At 39.0% G+C, this 22,420-nt stretch overlaps 2 protein-coding genes across 6 annotated transcripts in view; one reads left to right on the plus strand and one right to left on the minus strand.

Annotated features, from left to right (window-relative positions):
- Window positions 1–262: 262 nt before the first annotated feature.
- Window positions 263–10,755, minus strand: MORF4L2 (mortality factor 4 like 2). Of its 2 annotated transcripts, none has more exons than XM_081277567.1 (4): window positions 10,698–10,755; window positions 7,972–8,061; window positions 3,016–3,117; window positions 263–1,816 (listed from the first exon to the last, which is right to left on the minus strand). In XM_081277567.1, exon 4 carries the CDS (start codon window positions 1,790–1,792, stop codon window positions 926–928), a length of 867 nt encoding a protein of 288 aa, XP_081133693.1. In that variant the 5' UTR covers window positions 1,793–1,816; window positions 3,016–3,117; window positions 7,972–8,061; window positions 10,698–10,755; the 3' UTR covers window positions 263–925. The 2 variants fall into 2 exon arrangements, with proteins under 2 accessions (XP_081133693.1, XP_081133692.1); XM_081277566.1 differs by lacking the exon at window positions 10,698–10,755 and adding an exon at window positions 9,403–9,551.
- The window catches only part of PLP1 (proteolipid protein 1), a 104,317-nt gene continuing 91,878 nt past the window's right edge, over window positions 9,982–22,420 (plus strand). For all 4 annotated transcript variants that reach the window (XM_081277560.1, XM_081277561.1, XM_081277562.1 and 1 more), the window contains exon 1: window positions 9,982–10,092. The gene's annotated coding sequence lies outside the window, so the exon portion shown is untranslated. The remainder of the gene's footprint in view (window positions 10,093–22,420) is intronic.

Below are 22,420 nucleotides of genomic sequence, written 5' to 3' on the forward strand. Positions count from 1 at the left end.
TAATACTTTTCTTGCTAAACACATGTAAGGAGTTATCAGGAACAAAACTGGCTCATACAAGCACCCTGAGTAAGCATTCCACTCTTATTGAGAAGCCACATTGAGAGCAGGGGAAATGGCTTCACATGGCACACACCTGGTTGCCACACCTAGCAGGAAAAGGAAGTCTTTCACTTGGAGTCAGAACTCTTCAGTGATACCACCTAGATCTTTCCTGGGCCTGATGAGTTAGCCTCGGTAACATTAAAAGCACACTGCAAAATTTCTTGCTTTGAAATTTAGAAACAAATTTTATTTAAGATCTGAAATACAATTCCTAAAATATCAACTTCTCCAGAAAACTGTGGCTACACAATAATGCATTGCCTCTATCATGTTAGAACGTGCATTAGACTCAAATACAAAAACCATGAAACAAACCACCATCCTTCAACAATTTGAGCAAAGATAGAATGCCTAAGGAACAACATAGATGGATTTGCAGAGGATGGGCTGTTTTACTTCAAGCACCATAAAAAAAAAAGAGCACAAATGCATGGGTTTTCGGGTATATACATTAAGTTGAACCTTTGGCACTAGGAATCAGGGCGTTTCGTCACATAGCATTTAACACATATTAGAGAAAATTGTGTAGTGTCAAAGGGATAGAACCACCAGCATTCAAGCAATGTTGTCAACTAGGCAATAAAATGTTCTACTGAATGTTTTCTTCTTTATCTAATTACTGCATACACTGGTAGCAACTTTGAAATGAGGAAAGGAGCTTGCACTCCTTTTATTTTGTTTAAACAGAACAGAAAACAAACTGAAACATAAGCCCTGTTATACATTAACAATTTTAAAGAACATCAATTTTACAAGGAAAGGACTAAGAACAGAAAGTGTTTACAGATACCAGACATAATAGTGAGTGGTCAGTAGACCCTCACAGGGCTTTGCGGTGGTACTCAGCAGAAGCCACTTTGTAATCACTGGCAGTAAACAGAGATGCAGAATTCTTTGCCAGATATTTTAGGAAATCATGCAGATAGCCCAACAATAATGCAAGGCTCTTCTCATCAAGGGGTGTATAGGCCAACATTGCTCCAATTCTTACAAATAATCTCAGTAGGTGTGGCGCTCCATAAACCTGGGACATTGGCGCATCAGGGTGGGCCAAAAGGATCTCAGCATACTGGGGCCTCTCAAATTTGTACAGCAGCTGAGTGCCCAACATCACATTGAAATACTCTTTTATTCCTGCCACAACTTCATTAACCGCATATTCCTTGTTATCAACATTCCCCTGTGATTTCTTACAATTGGCATACTCTTCCAGAATAGCATCTACATTCTTCTTAGCTGGGAGCTGAAACAGCTGCTTCTGCCTGGTTACCAAGTCCCAGTCTTCGACGAGCCATGGTTTTAATTCTTCAGGAATCTTCACTTTAACTTCCATTCTATTCTTAAATGCCTCTTCACTTTCCACAGTGGGGTCAGCCCGGGCCCTTTTCTTCCGTGGGGGCTGGGGTGCTTCACTGGTACTGCCACCATCTCCATTTCCAGGGGTCTTCTGTTTGTTCTTTCTTGTCTTCCTCACAGATCCCGAAGGGGGGTTTTCTGCAGAGCGACCCCCCCATCTTCCTGGGAGAGCTGGCTCAAGATTCTTTGGCTGTGAAGCAGCTGTCTTCTTTCCTGAGGAGGCCCCTCTCATCTTACTTCTCTGCATGTTGCTTCGAGTTGGTTTTTTAAAGTTGTCTTCTTCGGCAGATTGTTGTCCACGAGTTTGAGAACCCTGCTTTCTGGAACTCATTCAACCCTGTTTATATTCCAACCACTGTAAATATAAAGTATTTTACTTGACTGTTTTCTATGGTAACCTTTATCTTCATAAAAGCCCATAAGAGCAAAATACATGCTAACTGTCTTGGAATTTGGATCTCAAATCCTATTTCAGGACCATTTATTAGTAACTTTCTACCTCCTCCCCCCATCCCACTGCTCATCAAATATGCCCATAAATTAGTTCTTCAATGCCATCCATAAGCCAAGGAAGTAATTTTAGAGAAAGAAGGAATTAAATGGCAAATCATGAAAGGAACTACAGTTGAAATTAATTTAGCTGACTGGAGGCAATATAAGAGTAAAGGTTTTTGTTGATAAGTCCAGATAGGCCTGAACTACTCTGATGACAGTGAAGAGAAAAGAGTGTAATTATCCTGTCATTTTAAGCCTGGGTAATTAATAAATTAACTAAGAATGATTTTAAAGGTTTGAAATCTGCAGAAAATAAAAGCACCGGTAATTCATTTGTTAATCTATTCAGTTAGTCATCTAATACTGCATATCTGCTTCCAGGCAAATACTATAAGTGCGAGGGATTCAAATATCTAAAGTGACGATTATAAAATAAGACTAATACAATGATAGTTATAGGCATGGAATTTTTTTTCGAGCACAAGAGGCATATGATACCACTTTTGTTGACTACTTGATGGAGGTGAAAAATTGGTGAGGGAAGAGCCAGTGATGACAGGTGGAGGACAGGTGATGAGGTCATTAGTATTTTCACCAAGTGAGACACTATATATAGATGGAAAGTGACTTCAGGGGAAAGAAGTTTAGTGTTAGACTTATTGCATGTGAACTGTGCAGTTAAGCATGTGACTTTAAAACTCAGATGAGAGTTCAGAGCCAGAAATGGAAGTTTAACAGTGATTGTTATTTAGCTGGTAGTGGACACTGAAAGTAAGTGAAATCTTTCAGGGTTAAGAGAGGCAGAATTTCACATATGGAATACTGGAAAACCTAGGGAAGAAAGATACTTAAGGGGTGAGAGACAACAAATGAAACAAAAATGTTGAGTAGCCACAGAATCAGGAGAATGTTAGTTTGGAAGCCAAAGAAATGGAGAATTCCAAGGGAAAGAGATATCTAAACTGAAAAATTGCAGGAGGGAGAACTAATTAGATAAGGATGAAAACAGTCTCCTACTGTTCGTATTGTGTGACAGATGAAACAATTCCTTTGACTTACACAATCTTCCTTCTTTCCCTTCCAAGAACTCCTAGTGATTTCCCAGATGGAATCTTACAGATCTTCTGGGATGGTCTGGAAGGATGAAGTGGGAGACACAGCCTAGAAAGGAAACAGGTATCTGCAATTAAGATAAACTTTTGTGAAGTCATCTAAGAGAAATACCTTTTATAAACATGGTATTCAATAGAGGTGAAAGAAAATACAAGAGTCAGTTTGTCAGATGGACATTTATTCCAATTAGGTTCCAACACTGAGTTGTGAGACCTTGGACAAGGTAAGTATGCTATCAGCTTCTTCTCATTTGTGCCTATAACAAATTATTCCTAGCCTTCACAGGCTTTTAAAAAAATTACATGAATGTGATGTGGCTGAACTGCTTGCACAGTATCTTATAGGGATACCTGCACATGCAAATGTAGATACAAAGATGTCTGCTGTAGTGGGGTTTGTAACATGGAGGAACTGGAAACCTACATATTCTTCAGCTTGTTAAAGTCAGGGAGATTCTGAAAAAGGGATGAAGACTGACCAGCCTTCAGCTAGGTATCTCCAGTAACAAGTTTCATCCAGAGAGGGTCACCAGCCAATCAATAACCCATAAGACTCCTGTGGGCAGTTAAAGGGTAGGCCCAAGGGGGAAACCAGTTAAGATATGCTTGAAAATGAGAGCCCTGGATTAGGAAAACTTTAGTATCACTAAGCAAACAGTACCTTCTAACTGCAAGGACACAAAGCTTTGGGCAGGCAGTGAAGGGCAAAACCAACCTTCTCAGTAACAAAATCTGTGAATATGACTTGCCCTGTGGGAATCAGAAACCTGGTTGAGGAGGATAGACACAGCGTGTGAAGATTCAGATAGTGGTGATAGTGGTGTGTGTCATGATGTTATCCCTTTCAAAATGTTTCTTTTTAATAAAAAAATGAATTTGCTATGAAAAGATAAATGGTCATTAGCAATTCCTTACTGAGAAACTTGATAGCTGAACCTACTACATACACTTCTTCAGGGATCCATGACAGACACTCTGTGTCTGTCTTCACTAAAATGCTGCCATTATTTATCACCTTTTTTAAACCGAGTGTTTGAGTTTCATACTGTTAATATAGCTTACTCAGCATACCTACTTGTTGTCCACCAGACTTTATCTAAATACCAAGAAAAGTCCTACCTCCTCTCTAAATCTTTCCTATCCTAGACCATTTCCCCAATCTCCAAAACTATATGAAACTGTATTATTCATTTCAATTTGCCACAGGGCTTGTATTATACCTACCCTACTTCTTGCACAGCAGTACTTAAGTCCCTGAATATATACCAAATCAAAGATCGGGTATGATCCAACATGGAGAAAATGGAGATATAAACTAGGGGTAACAATCACTTTCCCATCTGCTTCAGAAATTGAGAAAACATGTTTATAAATGCTATAGTTTTGCTTTAATTTCATAAGTTTATTTGGTCTCTACATTTGAAGAAATTAACTCATACAATTAAACTAAAGATTTCATTTAAAAAACTATGGTAATGAATCATTTCCCCATGTTAAGGTTATAACACGTATGCTTTCTGAGCTGTTCTAAATGGCATACCTTAACCACTCATTTTCTGGAAATAGTCTGTTCTACCAGCTATTCATCCTTTAACAAATTATTTAAACATTGTATAAACACTTTTGGATAATTTCCTTTTGTTCCTATAAGACTACAAGAAGCAGATTTAGGGCTGGGTTGTGGCTCAGTGGTAGAGTGCTTGCCTAGCATGTGTGAGGCACTGGGTTTGAGTCTTAGCACCACATATAAATAAATAAAAGTCCATCAATAACTAATAAAAATATTTTAAAAAGAAGCAGATTTAATGGGCCAAGAGATAAAACACTTTTAAAACTCTTAATGTTGCCAAAATTTCTTCTTCCTCTATATTGTATCAATTTATAATCCTAAAAATAGCAGGTAAAAATGTCAATCAGTTTGGTGCACACATCCCCAGCAACTCTGGAGGTTGAGGCAGGACCACCTGTTCAAGGTCAGCCTGGGCAGTTCTGCAAGATCCTGTCTTAAAAAGGGTTGGGCATGTGATCCAGTGGTAAAGTCCCCTGGGTTCAATCTGCAGCACAGCAAAAATCATATCCCATACTTTGGCCAGCAATGGAGAATCTTCACTTTAGAATTTATTTTGGGGGTGCAGTGGGTGTGTACTGTGATTGATCTCAGGGGTACCTGACCACTGAGCCACATCCCCAGCCTTTTTTTTTTTTAAGAGACAGGATTCTCAACTGAGTTGCTTAGTACCTTGCTTTTGCTGGGGCTGGCTTTGAACTTGTGATCTTCCTGCCTCAGCCTCCGGAGCCACTGGAATTACAGGCATGCACCCACTGTGCCTGGCCAGAATTTCTTTTGGCAAATATTTCCCCCTTGGGTATTCTTTTAGTCTGATTTTAGGATTTTTAAAGTTCTATATTATCAGATGGGTAGTTTTTCCATCTAAGTTTAAAAATTAAGAACAAAAAATGACATTTTATAATTTTAAATATATTCACCTTAAAAATAACTATTTTAATTTTTATTCATAACAGAAATATGTAAGTTCATTTTTCCATATCTTTAGCAACACTAAATGTTTTTTTCTTTCTTTTGTTTATGGTGCGGAGGAACAAATCCAGGGCCCCGTGCATGCTAGGAAAGCTCTCCAGCACTTAACTACACCCCAAAAAACTTCTCCCCCCCCCCCAATCTAACACTTACTAAGGTACTTTCATTTGAATTTGTGAGGTATTGAATATCTCTTTTGGGCCATTTTATCTTTTCCTTATGAGTATTTTCATTACCTTTTCTATGAGGTCTTTTGCTGCTTTTTATTGATTTATAATAATTATGGGTTTTTGTATGTTCAAAATATTTTAAGTGCTTAATGATATCATACTATGAGACTGTGTGAATATGCATTATTTCATTATCACAGACAAAATTGGTCAATATTTTCCTTTGTGACCTTTGGCTTTATGTCATGTTTAAGAAAAGGCTCCAAAACCAATATTGTGAAAGTGATTTCTTATGCCTTCTTATAGTTTCCCTCAAATTTATAACAATCTTTTCCTAATATTCATTACTGAAGAGTCCATCTTTTCTCCAATGATTTGAAATACTATTTCACAACATTTCAAATTCCCAAAGTAATGTGAGTCTTTTAAGGTACCTTCTTCCCAATGATTTTTGATTATTTAATTTAAAGGTATCACTGCATTGAGTCCATCCACGTCAGTGCTATATTTTAATGTTCTCACACCAATACCATGATGGTTTAATTATCAGCTCAAGACACAAATACTGCCCTAGAATAACACTTGTAAATGGGCACCAAGGATGTTGATGCAGTATTATTTGAAATAGCAGAACATTGGACTAAATCTACAAGGATATCAATAGTGAACTGGCAAAATAATGTGTTACAATTATAATACTGAATATCATGCTAGTTAAGGGAATGTCACTACAATTGAAATCACAACTCTTATGAATAGACATTAAGACATTCAAGATAGTACACAAGTCTGGAAGGAAACAGAGCAAAATGATAAATGTGATCAATTCTAGGGAGAGTAAAAGGTGGTGAGAAAAGTAAAATTGAGTTTACTCTATAATATCATTTGGATTGAATTCCCACCTTCCTTCTAGATTCAGCCCATCCTTAGAGATCCAAGTCAAGGTATTCCTCTTTGAAGCTTGCTCTTTCAAATCACTTTGGCCCTTGCTTTCTCTGAGCTCCTATTGACCTAGTGGTCTACCCTCCCCCATCAGCTTTTAATCATTCCCTAAATCGCCTCATGGAAAGGGGTTCTGAGCCTACCCACCTAATTTATCTCTTCTACCAACCAGGGAAGGACCCTCCTATAAAACCTAGCTTTCAAAAGGGAGGAAAATAAAGAAGAAAAAATACTGTGGCTTCATAAGAAAACAGAGCTGTCAAGAGATGGGGAAACCTTCCCTCCCCTCTTCATGTAAGCAACCGGCCATTTGTGAATCAGACTCCAAAGGCTAACATCTTTTGTGTATGTGTGTACTAGGATGAGTGTAATTATAAACTCCAACAGTCTGGTGGAAAAAACCTTTAAATTCACATGTGCCATTGTTAGTTACATTTATATCAATTTTCTGTTTTGGATGCTGAACATTTCCTTTGTTTATCAGATTTTTTTTTAGTCTGAATAAAGAGGAATAACATAACAACTATTAGCAGAGTGAATAAGGTATGATTTGCTAGTTAAAATTATGGCTCTTGGAAATATAATATAGTTAAAAAACTTTAGATTGTTAGGATAAGCCAGAAGCCATAATTTCAGAATTCTAGTAGTAACTGTTTTTTCTGGAAAATTAGTGAAATCAACAATCTTAATTTTCCTTCATTTCAAAAAAGAGGTATCCATTGTTTTAGAAGTGTTTATAAGTGTCCACAGGGGAAACAGGATGCGATACGTACTGTCTTGGTTACTTTACATGTAATCCCCTCAACCTCAACAATCATATGAAGGAACTACTATTATTATTTGTATTTTACACACAAGAAAGCTTAGGTACAAAATAAATATTATTCTCAGGATTCACAAAGTTAAATGGCAGAGCCAGAATTTAAATTTAGCAAGGCAGTTATTTAATTTCAACCACAATACTATTCTACATCTGTAGCAAAGAAAAACAATAATGTAATATTTGGATATGTAAAATTACTGCAGGGGGTCCATTTTAGTATCTTTTATTAAAGGATATAAAATTATGCAGCCTTCAGATGCTTATTCACTTTCTGTACTAGAGGCAGCAATAGATTTTCCTCCATTATTCCTTTTTCAGAATTTACTTTCCAGATAGGAGGCTTATCTTCAAAATATTTTTGGACAGTTAGGAAGGTTATGTGGTATTTTCTTATTTGAGCACTGAGGCCAGGAGAAGGAAGGCACTTACCCAAGGCTCTGTAATCAGGGATGGTTCTGCAAACAGGATCAGATCTCCTGATCCTTACTGTAAGGCAAACTTAGCTTTTCTGATGGTGATCTGGAAGGTCAAACAAAGGGACAGGAAAGGACATAAAAATATATGAGATGATGACTTTCTTCTTCATGAGTCAATGCAATTTTATCACACACAAAGGACACCAAAGCTGATAAATAATGTAAAAGTGATTTTCCCCTTTCTTGTGGTTAAATTTTCAAATTTACTTTATTGAACCTTTATCTAATTTTTGAAAAATGTTTACTCTTTATTAAGGATAATCTCAAATGAATAAAAATGTAGAGGGAACAGTATTACAAACCCACGACGAATCCATCATCTAGCTTCAGTAATTACCAACTGAAGGCCATCTTGTTTCATCTGTAACCCCACCCACTGCTCCCCCCCCCGACTTTTTTAGCTCACGGAATAGCTTATTTCTATATAATGAAAAATTCCAAAAATATACCAAGGAAAACATTAATATAAAGAAACCCATCTATCCTTCACTCAGCTTAAATGATTATTAATTTAGAGCCCCATTTTTTTCCTTTATACCCCTCCTCCCCATTTCCTTCTACCGCTGAAATTTTGAAGCAAATCCTAGTCATCCAACATATTTTGAAACCAATCTCAATATATTATTTAATCCTTAAGCATTTATATACATATATGTCCACAAAATAAAGACAATTTGAAAACATAACCACAATCCCACTGTAATGTCTAAAAAAACTGACATCAATTCCTTAACAAACATCAAATATCGAATCCGCGTTCAAATTTTCCTGATGCGTCTTAAACGGGTTTTTACAGTTTCCTTGCTCAAATCAGGATCCAAACAAGGCCTAATTACTTATCGCGCATGGTTCATCTCTACCTCGCTCTCGTTCCCGATCTCCCCCCCTCCCCCCATGTTTTAACTTTTCAATATGGGAAAATTCCAATCCCCGCGGTATGAGGCATTTCTCAGGTAGCACATTATTTCATCAGTAAAAATTAATTTATCCCTTTTATCTAGGAAAGATGATGCAGAAAAGGCACTATAATGAGAGTATTTACATCAACTATAAATTTTCTCATTCTGTTACGTGAATATTTATCTCCATTAACAATAGCTAATTATCTTTAAGAGCCAGGCTTCTTATTAGGTGCCTTCTATGCACTATAATACAGTACACGTCTGAGTACACGTCTCTGATGAGGTAGATACTATTATTATCACCATTTTACAAACATGGAAACCGAGACACAGAAAGAACAGAAGCCTTGCCCAGGCTGGGCGTTGGCGAACAGGAATATGAATCTAGCCCTGCCGATCGTAAAGCCACTTGCTAATCCTGTCTATATACACGACAAGAAGAGTAAATCATCGACCCTTTTTCCCCACCCCCACCCCGAAACCTGAAACGAGAATCCAGTTCTTTCCAGCAGCCGACGTGTGATCACTGCCGTCCCTCCAACCGCCATAGTAAAGCCAGGTTTCTCTGGCAACTGATATCCATAGGCAGACACGTCACTCTAGAGGCGGGCCTATGCCCATCAACCAATCACAATCGTCTTGCCTAAGTTTTAGAATGTTCCATAACCAAATGATTGGACCAAGACCCCCACGTCAGCAGTGACACTTAGCCGCAGTAAAGGCGGGTGCTAGCAACCTGCTTCTTCATGGTTAAGGCCTGAAACCAACCAACCATCGTCTTCCTTTAGTGCGGGTTTCGGCCAATGACGTTCTCCCTCTTAGGTTCTTAGCCCGCCCTCCGAAGCGCGACAGCCGTTGGGTCATAAGCCTATAGGGCAGCGTGTTCACGTGGCCTATTTTCACGACCCAGAGTTCCCCTGACCAGAGGGGCTTTTTTTTTTTCCTCTTTTTGGCAGGGAGGCATTATGGGTTTGTGCCCCTCCCCCAGCTGGGAAAGGAAGTGTCTACGTGGCCTGCGGAAATAGGATAGGCGGAAATGAGCTAAGGTTCCCGCGAGTGGGGAAGAGCGAGGTCAAAGTAAAGCCACGCCCCCGAGCCTGTTGCGCAATTCTCCGAGCAGGGGGAAAAAAAGGCGAAATCGAAGTTTTGGTGTGTGTGCGCGAATGGGGGTGGTGAGTGCCGCTGGCATGTGGGCCAGGGTGTACTAGCGCGGGCAAGTTCGCGTGGCCTGGGGGGTTGGGGTGTGATCGCGCGCCAGCCCTTGTGGCGCCGGAGGAGGTGCGTGTGCGCAGGCGTCCGCCCTAGCTTTGGGGCGGGGGTAGAGGAGAGTGAGTGTGTGTACGTGAGCTCCTCTCTGTTGGTTTTCTATCTGTATATGTTTGAACGACAAGAAAAATAATTTAGGCAAGGTGGTCATAAAAAAAAATAAAGGGCTTTTGTTCAAAGTAGCTCGGCTACCCTACCGATTTGATTTTAGATCCTGAAAGTACACTTTCCTTCCACATTTTTCTTTTTGCCAAAATCCTATTCTAAACTAGTTCTCCAATAGTTCAGAATCATACCCTCCCATTCCCATATTAGCAACAACAAGGGGCGGCTTCAATTCTCTAGTATCCTCCCCTCTCCTGCCCACCCCCCACCCCGCCCACCCCCCACCCCGCCCACCAAGTTGCTGGCAGTTGTCTTTGCAAAAATATTTTCCAGTGATACATACAACACACTTCCCTTCCCCTCAGCTGGCGATCCCAAATTCCTGTGAGTGCCGAGTTTCTCTTACCTTTTTGTCCCTGGTCTCCAAGCACTGTGTCCTCCTTCAAATACGCACTCAGCTAATTTTCCAGAAAGTTCTCTGGGTAAGGTTTATACCTCTCAAGCCTGCCGCTAGATGCCGCCAAATCCCAGTAAAGGATTGGCTGTTTGGTCCCTGGAATTATGGGATTTGTCTTCCTCCCTGGCCCCCACCTTCCTGGTTTGCTGAACACGCCAAACAATGGGGGCCTGCAGAGGGTAGGGGGGATTGTTGCAGATATTGTTTTAAGGAAAAATAAAAAACCAGCGTCTGTAAATAACCCTGTTAGCCAGAGGTCTAGGACCCAAGATCCAAATATTTTTGCAAATTTCTTTCCTTAAAAAAAATTCCCCCTCTCTTTTATGTCCCTTGTGCCCCCTGCCCCTTTGGTATTGTAGATTGATCCTCGAACCCAGGGGCACTTTACCACTGAGTACATCCCCAGCCCTTGTCATTTTTCTATTTTGAGACAGGGTCTTGCTAAGTTGCTTAAGGCCTTGTTAAGTTACTGGGGCTGGTTTTGAATTTGGCAATCCTCCTGTTTCAGCCTCCATAGTCGCTGGGATTATAGATGTGTGCCACTGCACCTGGCTTGTTTTTTATTTTGTGTCAATTCAGCAGAATTATGATGATGGGATTATTTCATATCTGTGTAGTCAACAAGTATGGGGACTAGGATTTGAACTTTACTTGCTTCTTGAGCCTAAGTCCTTAGTACTTCTTTTGTTCCACCATGATAGCTTATCTTGCAGCTAAATTGCCCAAGCTGTCCTCCAATTTGCAATTCTCCTGCTTCAGTGTCCCTGATTGCTGAGGTCTCATTCCCTTGGAGTTTTTAGAGAGTTGAGGAATGACCCTAGGTGCTGATGCTGGTGTAAATCCAATTATTTTGCTCACAGTATTCCCAGATGGAAAATAAAGATGACTTTAGTTAGCCAATAAAGATAGGTAATAACTGAGAGGTCAAAGTTAGACCCTGGAATTGAAAACCGATTTTTTAAAAAGTTTTTATCAGGTGTGTTTACACTCTTATTTTCAGTAGTGGTAATACTAAATTTTATCGTGTCTTTAGAGCCAGACACTTATTTGTAAATCTTCTTTCACTACTTATTAGCCATCTGACCCTGGGAAAATGTGTTTAAGTTGTGATCTTCAGGTTTTTTTTTTCATGCTTTCTACATTTTAGATGCTGTTTTATAACCTTCACATAGATATTCTTTTTTCTTTCCCAAATTCTCATTAGATGGGTACTACTACATCAAAATCACAACAAAAATCTTTCCCTTATTAAGCCTTACACTTGTACACATAGCAGCCAGGGATTTTTAAAGAGCATTAGTTCTCAAAAGTATCTTCTGGACACACCAGAAGTATCAGCATCATCTAGGGAGTTGTCAGAAATTCAGATTCTCAGGTCCCACTTCAGACCTAACAAATCAGAAATTCTGGAGGTGGAATTTGACAATCTCTATTGCTATAAACTGCTCCAGTGATTCCAATGCACATTGAAGTTTGAGAACCACTGCTTGGTGGGACAGAAATGCAATGCTTATTTTTGTACACACCACTAGAGGGTGCCACAGAATGTAAAGCAAAAAAAAAAAATATATATATATATATATGTATGTATGTATATATATATATATATATATATATATATATGTATATTCTGTGACAATATATATTATCAGTCCTGGTTTACAGATTGAGGACCAATGTGTAGTGCCAGACATACCTCATGCTATGGTAACCTTGGGTAAGTTACTCCTGCATCCTCACCTCACACATCAATAAAAGTGAACACCCCCTAGGTCTGATGCTGAAAGGAATGAGCAGAGGAAATCCCTCTTTTGGGGGCACTTACCATTATGCATTTAGTATAGCAGGCCCTTTTACATACCTTATGTCCTCTAAATCTGTACTGTTCAGAATTGTGATGGTGGGGTTATTTCATATCTTGTAATCAACAAGCATGGGGACTAGGATTTGAACTTTACCTGCTTCTTGAGCCTAAGCCCTTAACAGTACTTCTTTTGTTCAACCATGATAGCTTATCTTACAGAACCTCAAGATATATTATAGGTATACCCTGCTTTGGCTAATGTTGACTGGAGCGTCAAAAAGAGGGTAAGAAAGCAAATCAAGTAAATGAAATATGCTGATGATTTTTATATTCTTCCTCATTTACATTCTATGATTATCACATAAAAACTCATGGGTATTTTCCTTCTTGCTTTTTTGTTTCTCAGCACTGTCTCTACTGTACATTTATCTTTTTATGTCTTAATTTCTTAGGAGTGATAGAGGAATCAGTGTGGTGTGGAGACATATTGAAAACCTATTATTGGATATACACTTTATATTGCTCTATACCCATTAATCCTAAAAATAGACCTGTAAGTTATGTGACAATTATCATTATTTTGTAGATACCAAAAATGAGGTCTAGAATCTTTAATTATATTTCTTTGGTCATATAACTTGTAAGTAGTGGTGCTTTTATAATTTCTGGTATATCTGACCCTATGATTCTACTAAACTTTCTTCTCTGCTTTGAATCTGGTTTAGCTACTTACTATTTAAGTTCTTTTTAATAAATTTTGTAACTTTTCTAAGGTTCAGTGTCACTGTATATTAAATAGGAACAAATAACTCTGCTACAAAATCTTGGAGCCACAGTTTTGAATATAGTAGCCACTAGCATATGTGGTTATTTCAATGTAAGATAATTAAAATTAAATAAAAATTTAAAGAAGCAGTTCTTCAGTTTTACAAGCCACATCTCAAGGGTTCTATAGCTATGAATGGCTAGTGACTATCGTATTTGCACAGAAATGAAATAATCCCACCATCACAATTCTGCTGAACAGTACAGATTTAGAGGACATAAGGTATGTAAAAGGGCCTACTATACTAAATGCATAATGGTAGGTGCTCCCAAAAGAGGGATTTCCTCTGCTCATTCCTTTCAGCATCAGAGCTAGGGGTGTTCACTTTTATTGATGGTGTGAGGTGAGGATGCAGGAGTAACTTACCCAAGGTTACCATATCATGAGGTATGTCTGGCACTGGGATCCATGTCTCCTGTGTTGTTCCAACATTCTGTCTCGTAGATCCATCCTTATGCTTTACTGAGTGAGATTTCAAGGTCAAGGACATGAATTAATGTGAATTAACTTTGGAGTCATAGTGGTAGCAGAAAAAGGTATAGAAACTGAATGCTTCCCATGTGCCAGGCAGCACTGTGGCCAGCAATTTACATCTATTATCTTAGCAAATCCTCACTGAGGCTCAGAGAAGTTAAAACACTCACCCCTAGTTACTCAGCAAGTAAATGGCAGAAAAAGGATTTAAACTTCTCTGATTCTAAAGTGTAGGCTTTATCTTACTATGCAATACTACTTCCTCAATATGAATATTCCCCTTCATCTCCACTTATTAGTGGGATAAGGCTTCAGCAGATTCTTGACTCAAAGTGGGTCCTCTGAAAATGCTGGTTGTTATTCTTTAGAATTTACAGTTGAACCATTGTCTTCACATTTTATTTCAATTGGAAGGGAAAGATAGCTTAGGTTTGTTTGGTTCTAAGGCCCAAGGCCAGACAGAAACTATTTATGTCCCAGCCTTCACAGTACACCCAGTGGCTCAAGAACCCTGTGTTAATTTGCAAGACCACCATTAGCTCATACAATGCCTTTGTGCTAATTAGAAACATGTGTCACCTGGGGGCAGACAAATTGCAGAGACATGTCCACTCAGTGGAACAATGAGAAAAATGCCCCCCCCCCACTGCTGCAGCCTTTCTCAGGCAGTTGAAAAATAAATTTCAGCCTAAACTTGTGCTCTCTTAGTTGATTACTTTTGTACAAGGTACAACCTGCCCAACATTATCTGCTGGCCTTACTTGTTTTATCTTGTGGCTAAGAGCCTTCCTATGTCTGAAAGGCAGTAGTCTGTTCTGGAGGGTAGGGAGAGACACCAATGTCCTCCTGTGGATTTTGGGTAGTAGATGAAATTGGTGTATCCTAAGGTTTCGACATTAAAAAAAATTGATTCTTGCTAGCTTATTGGATATTTTTAAAAGAATGTTTATTTGATGTGAAAGTTAAAAACAAAATGTAATAATTCAAGCCTAAGCAAAATGGTATTTCTGTAATGATGATGCTTTTCCATCTATTTATACCTGCCTCATTCCATACAATTTCAGAAAACCGTCCAGAAAATTAGTCTGAATTTCTCTAGTTTATTAGCCTGTGACAAAGCAAAAATTGGAAGTAGTAAGGGGAAAATTTTATTATTTTAGTAATACCTATTCTCTCCTCCTGCAGTTAACTTCCACTGCTGATTGACCCATCTGTTTGACAGAAAGAGGTTATTTTAAATGACTGAAAATACTGAGAAGCTGAACCTAATTAATAATGCCCTTGGGTGACCTTGGGATACCAGACTTGCACATTATTTTATTTTTCTCTTCCTGGGTTATTAGTTTAGCATGCAATTTCCTAATTTTTTAAATGAACATTGCGCTTCACTTACAATGATCATATAAAGTTGGCTGTGTTACACATCAACCAAAAAAGATGAGAACTGATTTCTCCCAGTGTTTGCTGATACCTATAATTTGAGCTTTGCCTCAAGAAGATGCTTTGAGCCACTCTTCGAGAGTTAAGTTTGCTTATGCTTTTAACCTCCACCTACAGCTCACTTTTCACTGGAAATGATATAAGTTATGGAATTTGAAAATATTAGCTGTCATATTATTTAAAAAGGACAAGCTACTAGTACTTAAGGTGATGCATCTAAATTAATGAAGCTTAATGATGGGTACATGCAGGTTCATACTATTTTTCCTATTTTTATGTTTTGTTTTGTTTTGTTTTTTGGTACCAGAGATTGAACCAAGGACACTTAATCCCTGAGCCACATCCCCAGATCTTTTATTTTTTATTTTGAGACAGAGTTTTGCTAAGTTGCTTAGAGTCATCTTAAGTTGCTGAGGCTACCTTTGAACCTGTGATCCTTCTGCCTCAGCCTCCTAAGCTGCTGGGATTACAGGAGTGTGCCACCGTGCCCAGCCTTTTGTGTAACTTTGAATGTTTCCATAATCAAATGTTTTTAAAAGAGAAAAAAATTAGAAGTGCTTTATCATTTCTGGGGAAGAGAACACACATGAGTTTCTCTTTATAAGTCCCCTTATTAACTAAAATATTGGGCAAAATGGATGCTTGTTAATAGAGATGGACTATGTAAGAATTTGGGGAGGGGAGACTTAAATCTAAAGAAGCCTCTTCCCCACAAATTCTGATAAGGTCTCCTAGGAGGAAATCTCCTCTTGCCTGCAGTCCCCCTCCACCAGATTTCATAAGAAGCATCGCTGTAATGAGCCACTGTTAGTGAAAGAAGTGTCTCAGATCCCTCAGGCATTTAGGAGTGGAGGGAGGTTGAAAAGTGCAGAAAGAGGCCTCAGCTAATTGGTGAAAACCATGTCAGCTAGCAGGCAGAGAAACACAGGCAAAGGGAATCTGGGGGCAAGAGAGAACTGGGAGTGTAATGAGCCTTCATGTTCACCCTAGATGAGTGCTACAGAGGACAAAGCTGCTAAGGAGGGAGGAGACCAGGGAATAGAATATGTGACAGAGGCTCTCACTCAGGATCTCATGGGTACCCTTTGGAAGGTGCCATGTCCCATCTGGTTTGTGGTTTTTTAACATTTTTTTGTTGTAGATGAACACAATATCTTTATTTATTTATTTATTTATTTATTTATTTATTTATTTTTATGTGGTGCTGAGGATCAAGCCCAGTGCCTCACACTTGCTAGGCAAGTGCTGTACCACTGAGCACAGCCCCAGCTCCCTGGTTTGTGGTTTATCTGAAAAGACAGATCTTGTGTTTGAGTGTGCACACATGCTCACTTTTTTTTTTTTTTGGCACTGGGGATTGAACCTAGGGGCACTTTACCACTGAGCTATATCTTCAGCCCTTTTTATTTTTTATTTTGAGAAAGGGTCTCACTAAGTTGCCCAAGATGGCCTTGAATTTGTGATCCTCCTGCCTCAGCCTCCTAAGTAGCTGGGATTATAGACATGAAGTACTGCATTTAGCAACACACTTTTGAAGATATGAAAACTGCTCAGCTTGGAAGGACAGGTTCTGCAACATACACATTGAAACTGGTTTCATTCTAATTTTTTGTTGTATTTTTAGCATGTAATTAAGCAAATGAAGGTGTTCACACACTGCTAGGAGTGAACAGATATGGTTGGAGATGTGGGGTACTCTTTAGGGTATGTGGACATCAGAGAACATCTTCTTTCCAGGCCCTGAGGTTGAGATAAAGTGATTGAAATTGAGGACAGAGAAGAGAGCAAGAGCAGTTCCTAAAAGGTACAAAGCTGAGATTCACCCAGCTGCTCCCAGACCAGAGTTGTGGGTGGGATGTCAGTGGGATCCAGGCGGGTACAGCTAGCTTTCAATAGAGCTGGTCTGTGAAACTTGGCTGAGAGGACAGAGGAAGATTGATGTTTGCTCCAGTGTGGGGCTGTCAGCTGTGCTCACTGCCTCACCAGGCTCCCAGCTGTAAACAAAAGTCCCAGCCCTTCATGGCACTGCAGAGCAGTCCAGGCTGGTGTAAGTCTCTGAGGACAGCTAGACCATTTTCTCATCCTGGCTGACACCCAGGAGACAGAGGAAACAATAGAAGGTCTGGGGAGATTGCAAGGGGTTGAGAAGCAGTGTCCACTGAGAAGGAGATGTCAATTTTAGATTTGAGGTCTTTGGATGCAAGTACTAGAAATCTTTTAGAGAAAGCAGCCCCCATTCTTGTATCAACTTCACAGATATTAGCGAATTACTAATGGAGGCCTACAGAGACTCTAGTATATCATTCATTCATTCACTCATTCAATAAGTATCTTATATGCCCATCACTGTACTAAGTATCCTGTGTGATGCCGAAGTAATAGAAGACAGTACATACATTGAAGGATCTTACAAGGAGTTTGGGAATGTGGGTGAAGTTAAGTAACAATACCAATAGTAGCTCCTTAAATGCTAAGTGAAAAACATGAAACACAAGGTTAGAAGCAACAGTAGTCCTCTCTGGTCATTATTAGAGAAGGTAGAATTTGAGAGGGTTGTAGAAAGATAGACATGATTTGACTAGGAAAAAAAGGTGCATGGCATTCCAAAATATGACCAAGTAATTAGTAAAAATAGGACAGCTTTGGCTTAAGCAGAAAATTAGTGTGCCATAGATTCTGTTCACTTCTCATTCTCTCACCCTTCTCACCATGGCTTACCAAGCTTTTAAGTAAGTTTTTCTTTAAATGTCACTTCTTCAACAATGTCTTCCCTGATGTCCAGGACTAAATTATCTTGCTGAATGTTTCTGTAGCACTTGCTGCTTTCTTCTTCCCAAGACACCACCATTTTCACTTGATGACTTCCTCTTCTCTCCCTACAATTTCTTCTCCACACTGTAATCAGTATTTTTTTTGGCAAAATATAAATCCTTTCCTTTACTTCTGTCTTTAAAACTCTCCTATCTCTCACTCTTTCCTTCTTCTTTTCTTCCCTTCTCCTTTCTGCTCTTTTCCCTTTATCTTTCCCTTCAGATAACATCTTAAATAGTCTGTCTCTTAGGGAAGCCTTCCATGACATCCTCTTCTTCAACTTCAACCACAATAGTTGAAGTCCTCCTCTTATATACTTCTGTAATTCCTGCACATTTTCTCCATATTGCTGTTCTCCAACAACTTAATTCAATTTTGTTTCTCTAGCCAGAATATAAACCCTCTGAAAGCAGGAGGTGTTTCTTTTTCACTATGTGTCCTTGGTATTTAGTACAGTGCCGGATGTATTGTGGTGGGTACTGCACAGACATTTTTGAATGAATCCAAAGGAGGTGAAGCAATATTGGTAGGTGAAAGCCAGCCTAAAGGATTGATCTTATACCTATGTGCAAAGAGAAACCTTTAAAAGTTTTCAATTATGGGAGAAAGAAATCATGAGAGAACACTGACTTATTTTGTTAGCTTGCTTTTGGGGGTGCTAGGCATTAAGCCCAGGGTCTAAAACATGCTAGGTAAGTGTTTTACCACTGAGCTATACCCTAGCCTCTGAGAGAACACTAACTTCTGAAATAACAAAACCCAGAGAACTCCAACCTTAACTTAGCCCAAAACTTTGCATCCTAGTTTTCTGTGGGCCCATGTTACCTCCTTTGCCCACCCCCCATTTCCTCCCATTCCTCCTCCAGAAGCACAAGAATACTTACTCTCATTGGGGCTCCTATCCAGAGAGCTTTGACAGTATGGTCAAATACATTTATTTCTTCATGGACAGTTGTTCATTCAGCTGGCATTCATTCTTCCTCTATTGTTCCAAGCGTGGCACTCATAGCTGCAGATGATGGAAACTTTCTCCTTTCCTTAATCGGGCTCACAAGTGAGTGAATCCCTTACAATGCTCATTCACCTGATAGGTTCAAATTTCTGGGCTTTGTCTTACCTGGTCTCAATTTGGGAGACTTTTCAGGGTACTGTAGCTGAAAAAGGACCTCAATCTTGGGTAGACTCTTTGCAAAACTGGGGACTCCATGAGATTCCAAAAACAAATGAACATGCCAATTTACACCAGACTTTCCCCCTTCCTAAATGGCAGTATAGAGAATGTCTGGAAGGATGTTCAGGCAGTAGTCATCCTTTAACCTTATTAGACTCATCTTACTAATGCAAATAGGCCACCAAGGCACATCCTCTTAAGTGAAGCTAGGTTGAGGAACTCAAGGAATGGAAAAGGAATGGGATTTCTGAATTTAAAAAAAAAATAGAAAAGCTGCCCAATATCCTGAGGGGGATGAAACAATGATATATTTCCAAGAAGATTTCCAGAGACATTTGGAGAAAAACCATCCTTATACTGGGGTAGCCATGAATGCCAGGGGATTGGCTTCTGTTCATCCCTGATTCAGATCCCAGGTGGTTAGGAGGACAGCAAATGAAGATATCAGAGAAGCAGTGCATACACACCCCATTCACTCCCTGACTCCTGCACCAAGGAAGGTTAAAAGGAAGAAGCATACTATTTTGTAGCTGTATTCCTAATTGGATATCTCTAGGTTTAAGAATAATATCAGACATAGTTATCAGTGACACTTTGAAATTAAATTTATTAGATTTGACCCTCACTCTCTGCCTTGAATCCTTTACACTGAACATGACTCCACTATCAGGATATTATGGAAGGAGACTGTGTAAGTAACAGATAGAAATGAATGAGATTAATTCCTATGATTTCTTCTCTGTTAGGTGTCTTTAGGTGAAAAGGGTTCATAATAATACTGGAATTTGAAATCCTAATGAGTTGGGACAGGACGGGTTAATTTCAAATCAGTGGACTAAAAAAAAAAATCAATGGAATGCATTTCAGAGAAGAATAATGCTATATTAATCAGAAACTACATTATCTCCTTCCTTAAAGGACCATCCTGAAGTTTAGGTCAATCAAATGATAATAACATCATATTTCTACTAAGGAAGAGCCAAAAGAAGCATAAATCTATGAGATTCATAAATTCACAAAGAAACTCTTGAGAAGGAACCACAAGTTTCTAGAATCATAGTTTAGCATGACCTTTCTACCCCTGTAATATTATCCTAATCATTGTCAATATTTGAGATATCCCCTTTCTATGAGGACTGTGAACATCTAATTTTTTTTTTAAAGTCAGTGTTCTCTCATGATTTCTTCCTCCTCAAATTGAAAAGTTTTTAAGATGTGGTGGGGAGAAAGTTTGAAGGAGATCATAAATTGACTCTAGACATGTGGAGTTTGAAGTACTTGTGGGATGGGAGGAAATAGTCGAGAACAACCAAGCAGTAGGCATTTGGTGAGGAGAGATGACTTTTCCACTACCACCTCATACCCACCCCCCGCCGCCTTTCTTTCTTTCTTCTTTGTTCTCTCTCAGAAAGCTGAGGCTTATAGAAATTAAGCAATTTTCCATGGTAACATAATTTGTAAGCATGTTATATACCAGCAGGAAGAACACAGTACAGGTAAAGAGACTGAAAACATAAAAGGTGATTTTAGCTTGAACTTTTTTTTGTAACTGTGGGCTCATAAAGATAATTCATAAAATGGAAATTGAATTTCCAAATAGGTAAATGTATTAGAAATTTGGCAGGTATAGAAGAGAAACTATGATGATGTAGTTTGCTCATGTAATATTAATAATTTTTGTTGAACACTTACTATGTGGCAAGTTTTTAAAAAAATTTTTTAGATGTTGATGGACCTTGTTTTATTCATTTGTTTATATGCAGTGCTGAGAATCAAACCCAGTGCCTCACCCATGCTAGGCAAGCTCTCTACCACTGAGCCACAACCCCAGCCTCTGTGTGCCAGGTTCTGAGTTAAGCACTTTATCCACATTACCTAATTTAATTCCCACATTAACCCTCTCAAATAGGTAGTATTATTACCACTGAAGCACAGAATGGTTCAATAATTTACACAAGACCACATAGTTACTGTGTGCAGAATCTTTCCAAGATTTCAAATGACCCTTTAGAGGAAGAAATTTAGACTGAAGGAGGTGAAGTAATTTTTCTAAGAACCTATATCTATTGCTGGAATTGTAATTCAAACCCAGGGTCTTTCTGGTACCAAAGCCAGCACATCATCCTAATCACCACAGTCATGAATGGAAACTGTTAAAATAGAGAATATGTGTATATTTTTTCAATTCAGCTCAGTAAGGCAAAAGTGCACCCTAAATTTTGGATGGTAAGAATTTGCCCTTACTCCAGGAAATTGATTATGAAAAAAGGTACACTTCCTTTGTAATGCACCACATGGTATAATGTGCCAGGATACTTGTAGAAAGACTCAAGGTGAAAACAGAGGCTGCAAAAAGCTATTTATGATGGGTGGCAATAGTTGGGTTCTCATGAGACTTCTTCAGGTGGCCCTGTGATGGCAGACATTCTTTGTCATTCTTCTACAGGGAGACTGCTCTGTGAGGGTGCATTGGCTCAGATGTCCTTCTTCCTCCTAATCCTAAGATTTGCTAACAGGGTTGTTCTGATGTCACCAGCCCATATCTGTAGACATTATCATAGTTGTGAATTTTGATGTAGCATAGTGTGAGGCTAGGAAGAGCAACTTCGGAAATGATTGTCTCCCCAGCAAGAACAATGGGTGGAGTAGGGTGAAGGGATACAGATGCAAATGCCCAAATCCCCACTACTGTACTTGCTTGCCACCACCAGGGTCCTCTGGTGATTGGTTTTTGAAATATAGCTTGATATTAGTCTTCATATATGGAGTATTATTACTATTATCATTTTTGTAGCACTGGGGATTGAACCCAGGGTGATTTATCTCTGAGCTACATCCCCAGACCTTTTTATTTTATTTTATTTTTACTTTTGAGACAGGATCTTGCTAAGGTGCTGAGGCTGACCTTGGGACTTGTGATCCTCGTGTCTCAGCCTCCTGAGTACCTGGGATTACAGGTGTGCACCCCATGGCTGGCTATATGGAGTATTATTGATGTTTAATAAGAACATTATGGGGCTGGGGTTGTGGCTCAGTGGTGGAGTGCTTGCCTCGCATGTGTGAGACCCTGGGTTTGATCCTCAGAACCAAATAAAAATAAATAAGTGAAATAAGGGTATTGTGTGTAACTACAACTAAAAAATAAT

This window comes from Spermophilus citellus, assembly GCF_964194105.1.
Source record: "Spermophilus citellus genome assembly, chromosome: X".
NCBI classification, from domain to species: domain Eukaryota; kingdom Metazoa; phylum Chordata; class Mammalia; order Rodentia; family Sciuridae; genus Spermophilus; species Spermophilus citellus.

Excerpts from the sequence above, each read along its gene's own strand:
- MORF4L2 (XM_081277567.1), bottom strand. The coding sequence starts at position 1,792 with ATGAGTTCCAGAAAGCAGGGTTCTCAAACTCGTGGACAACAATCTGCC.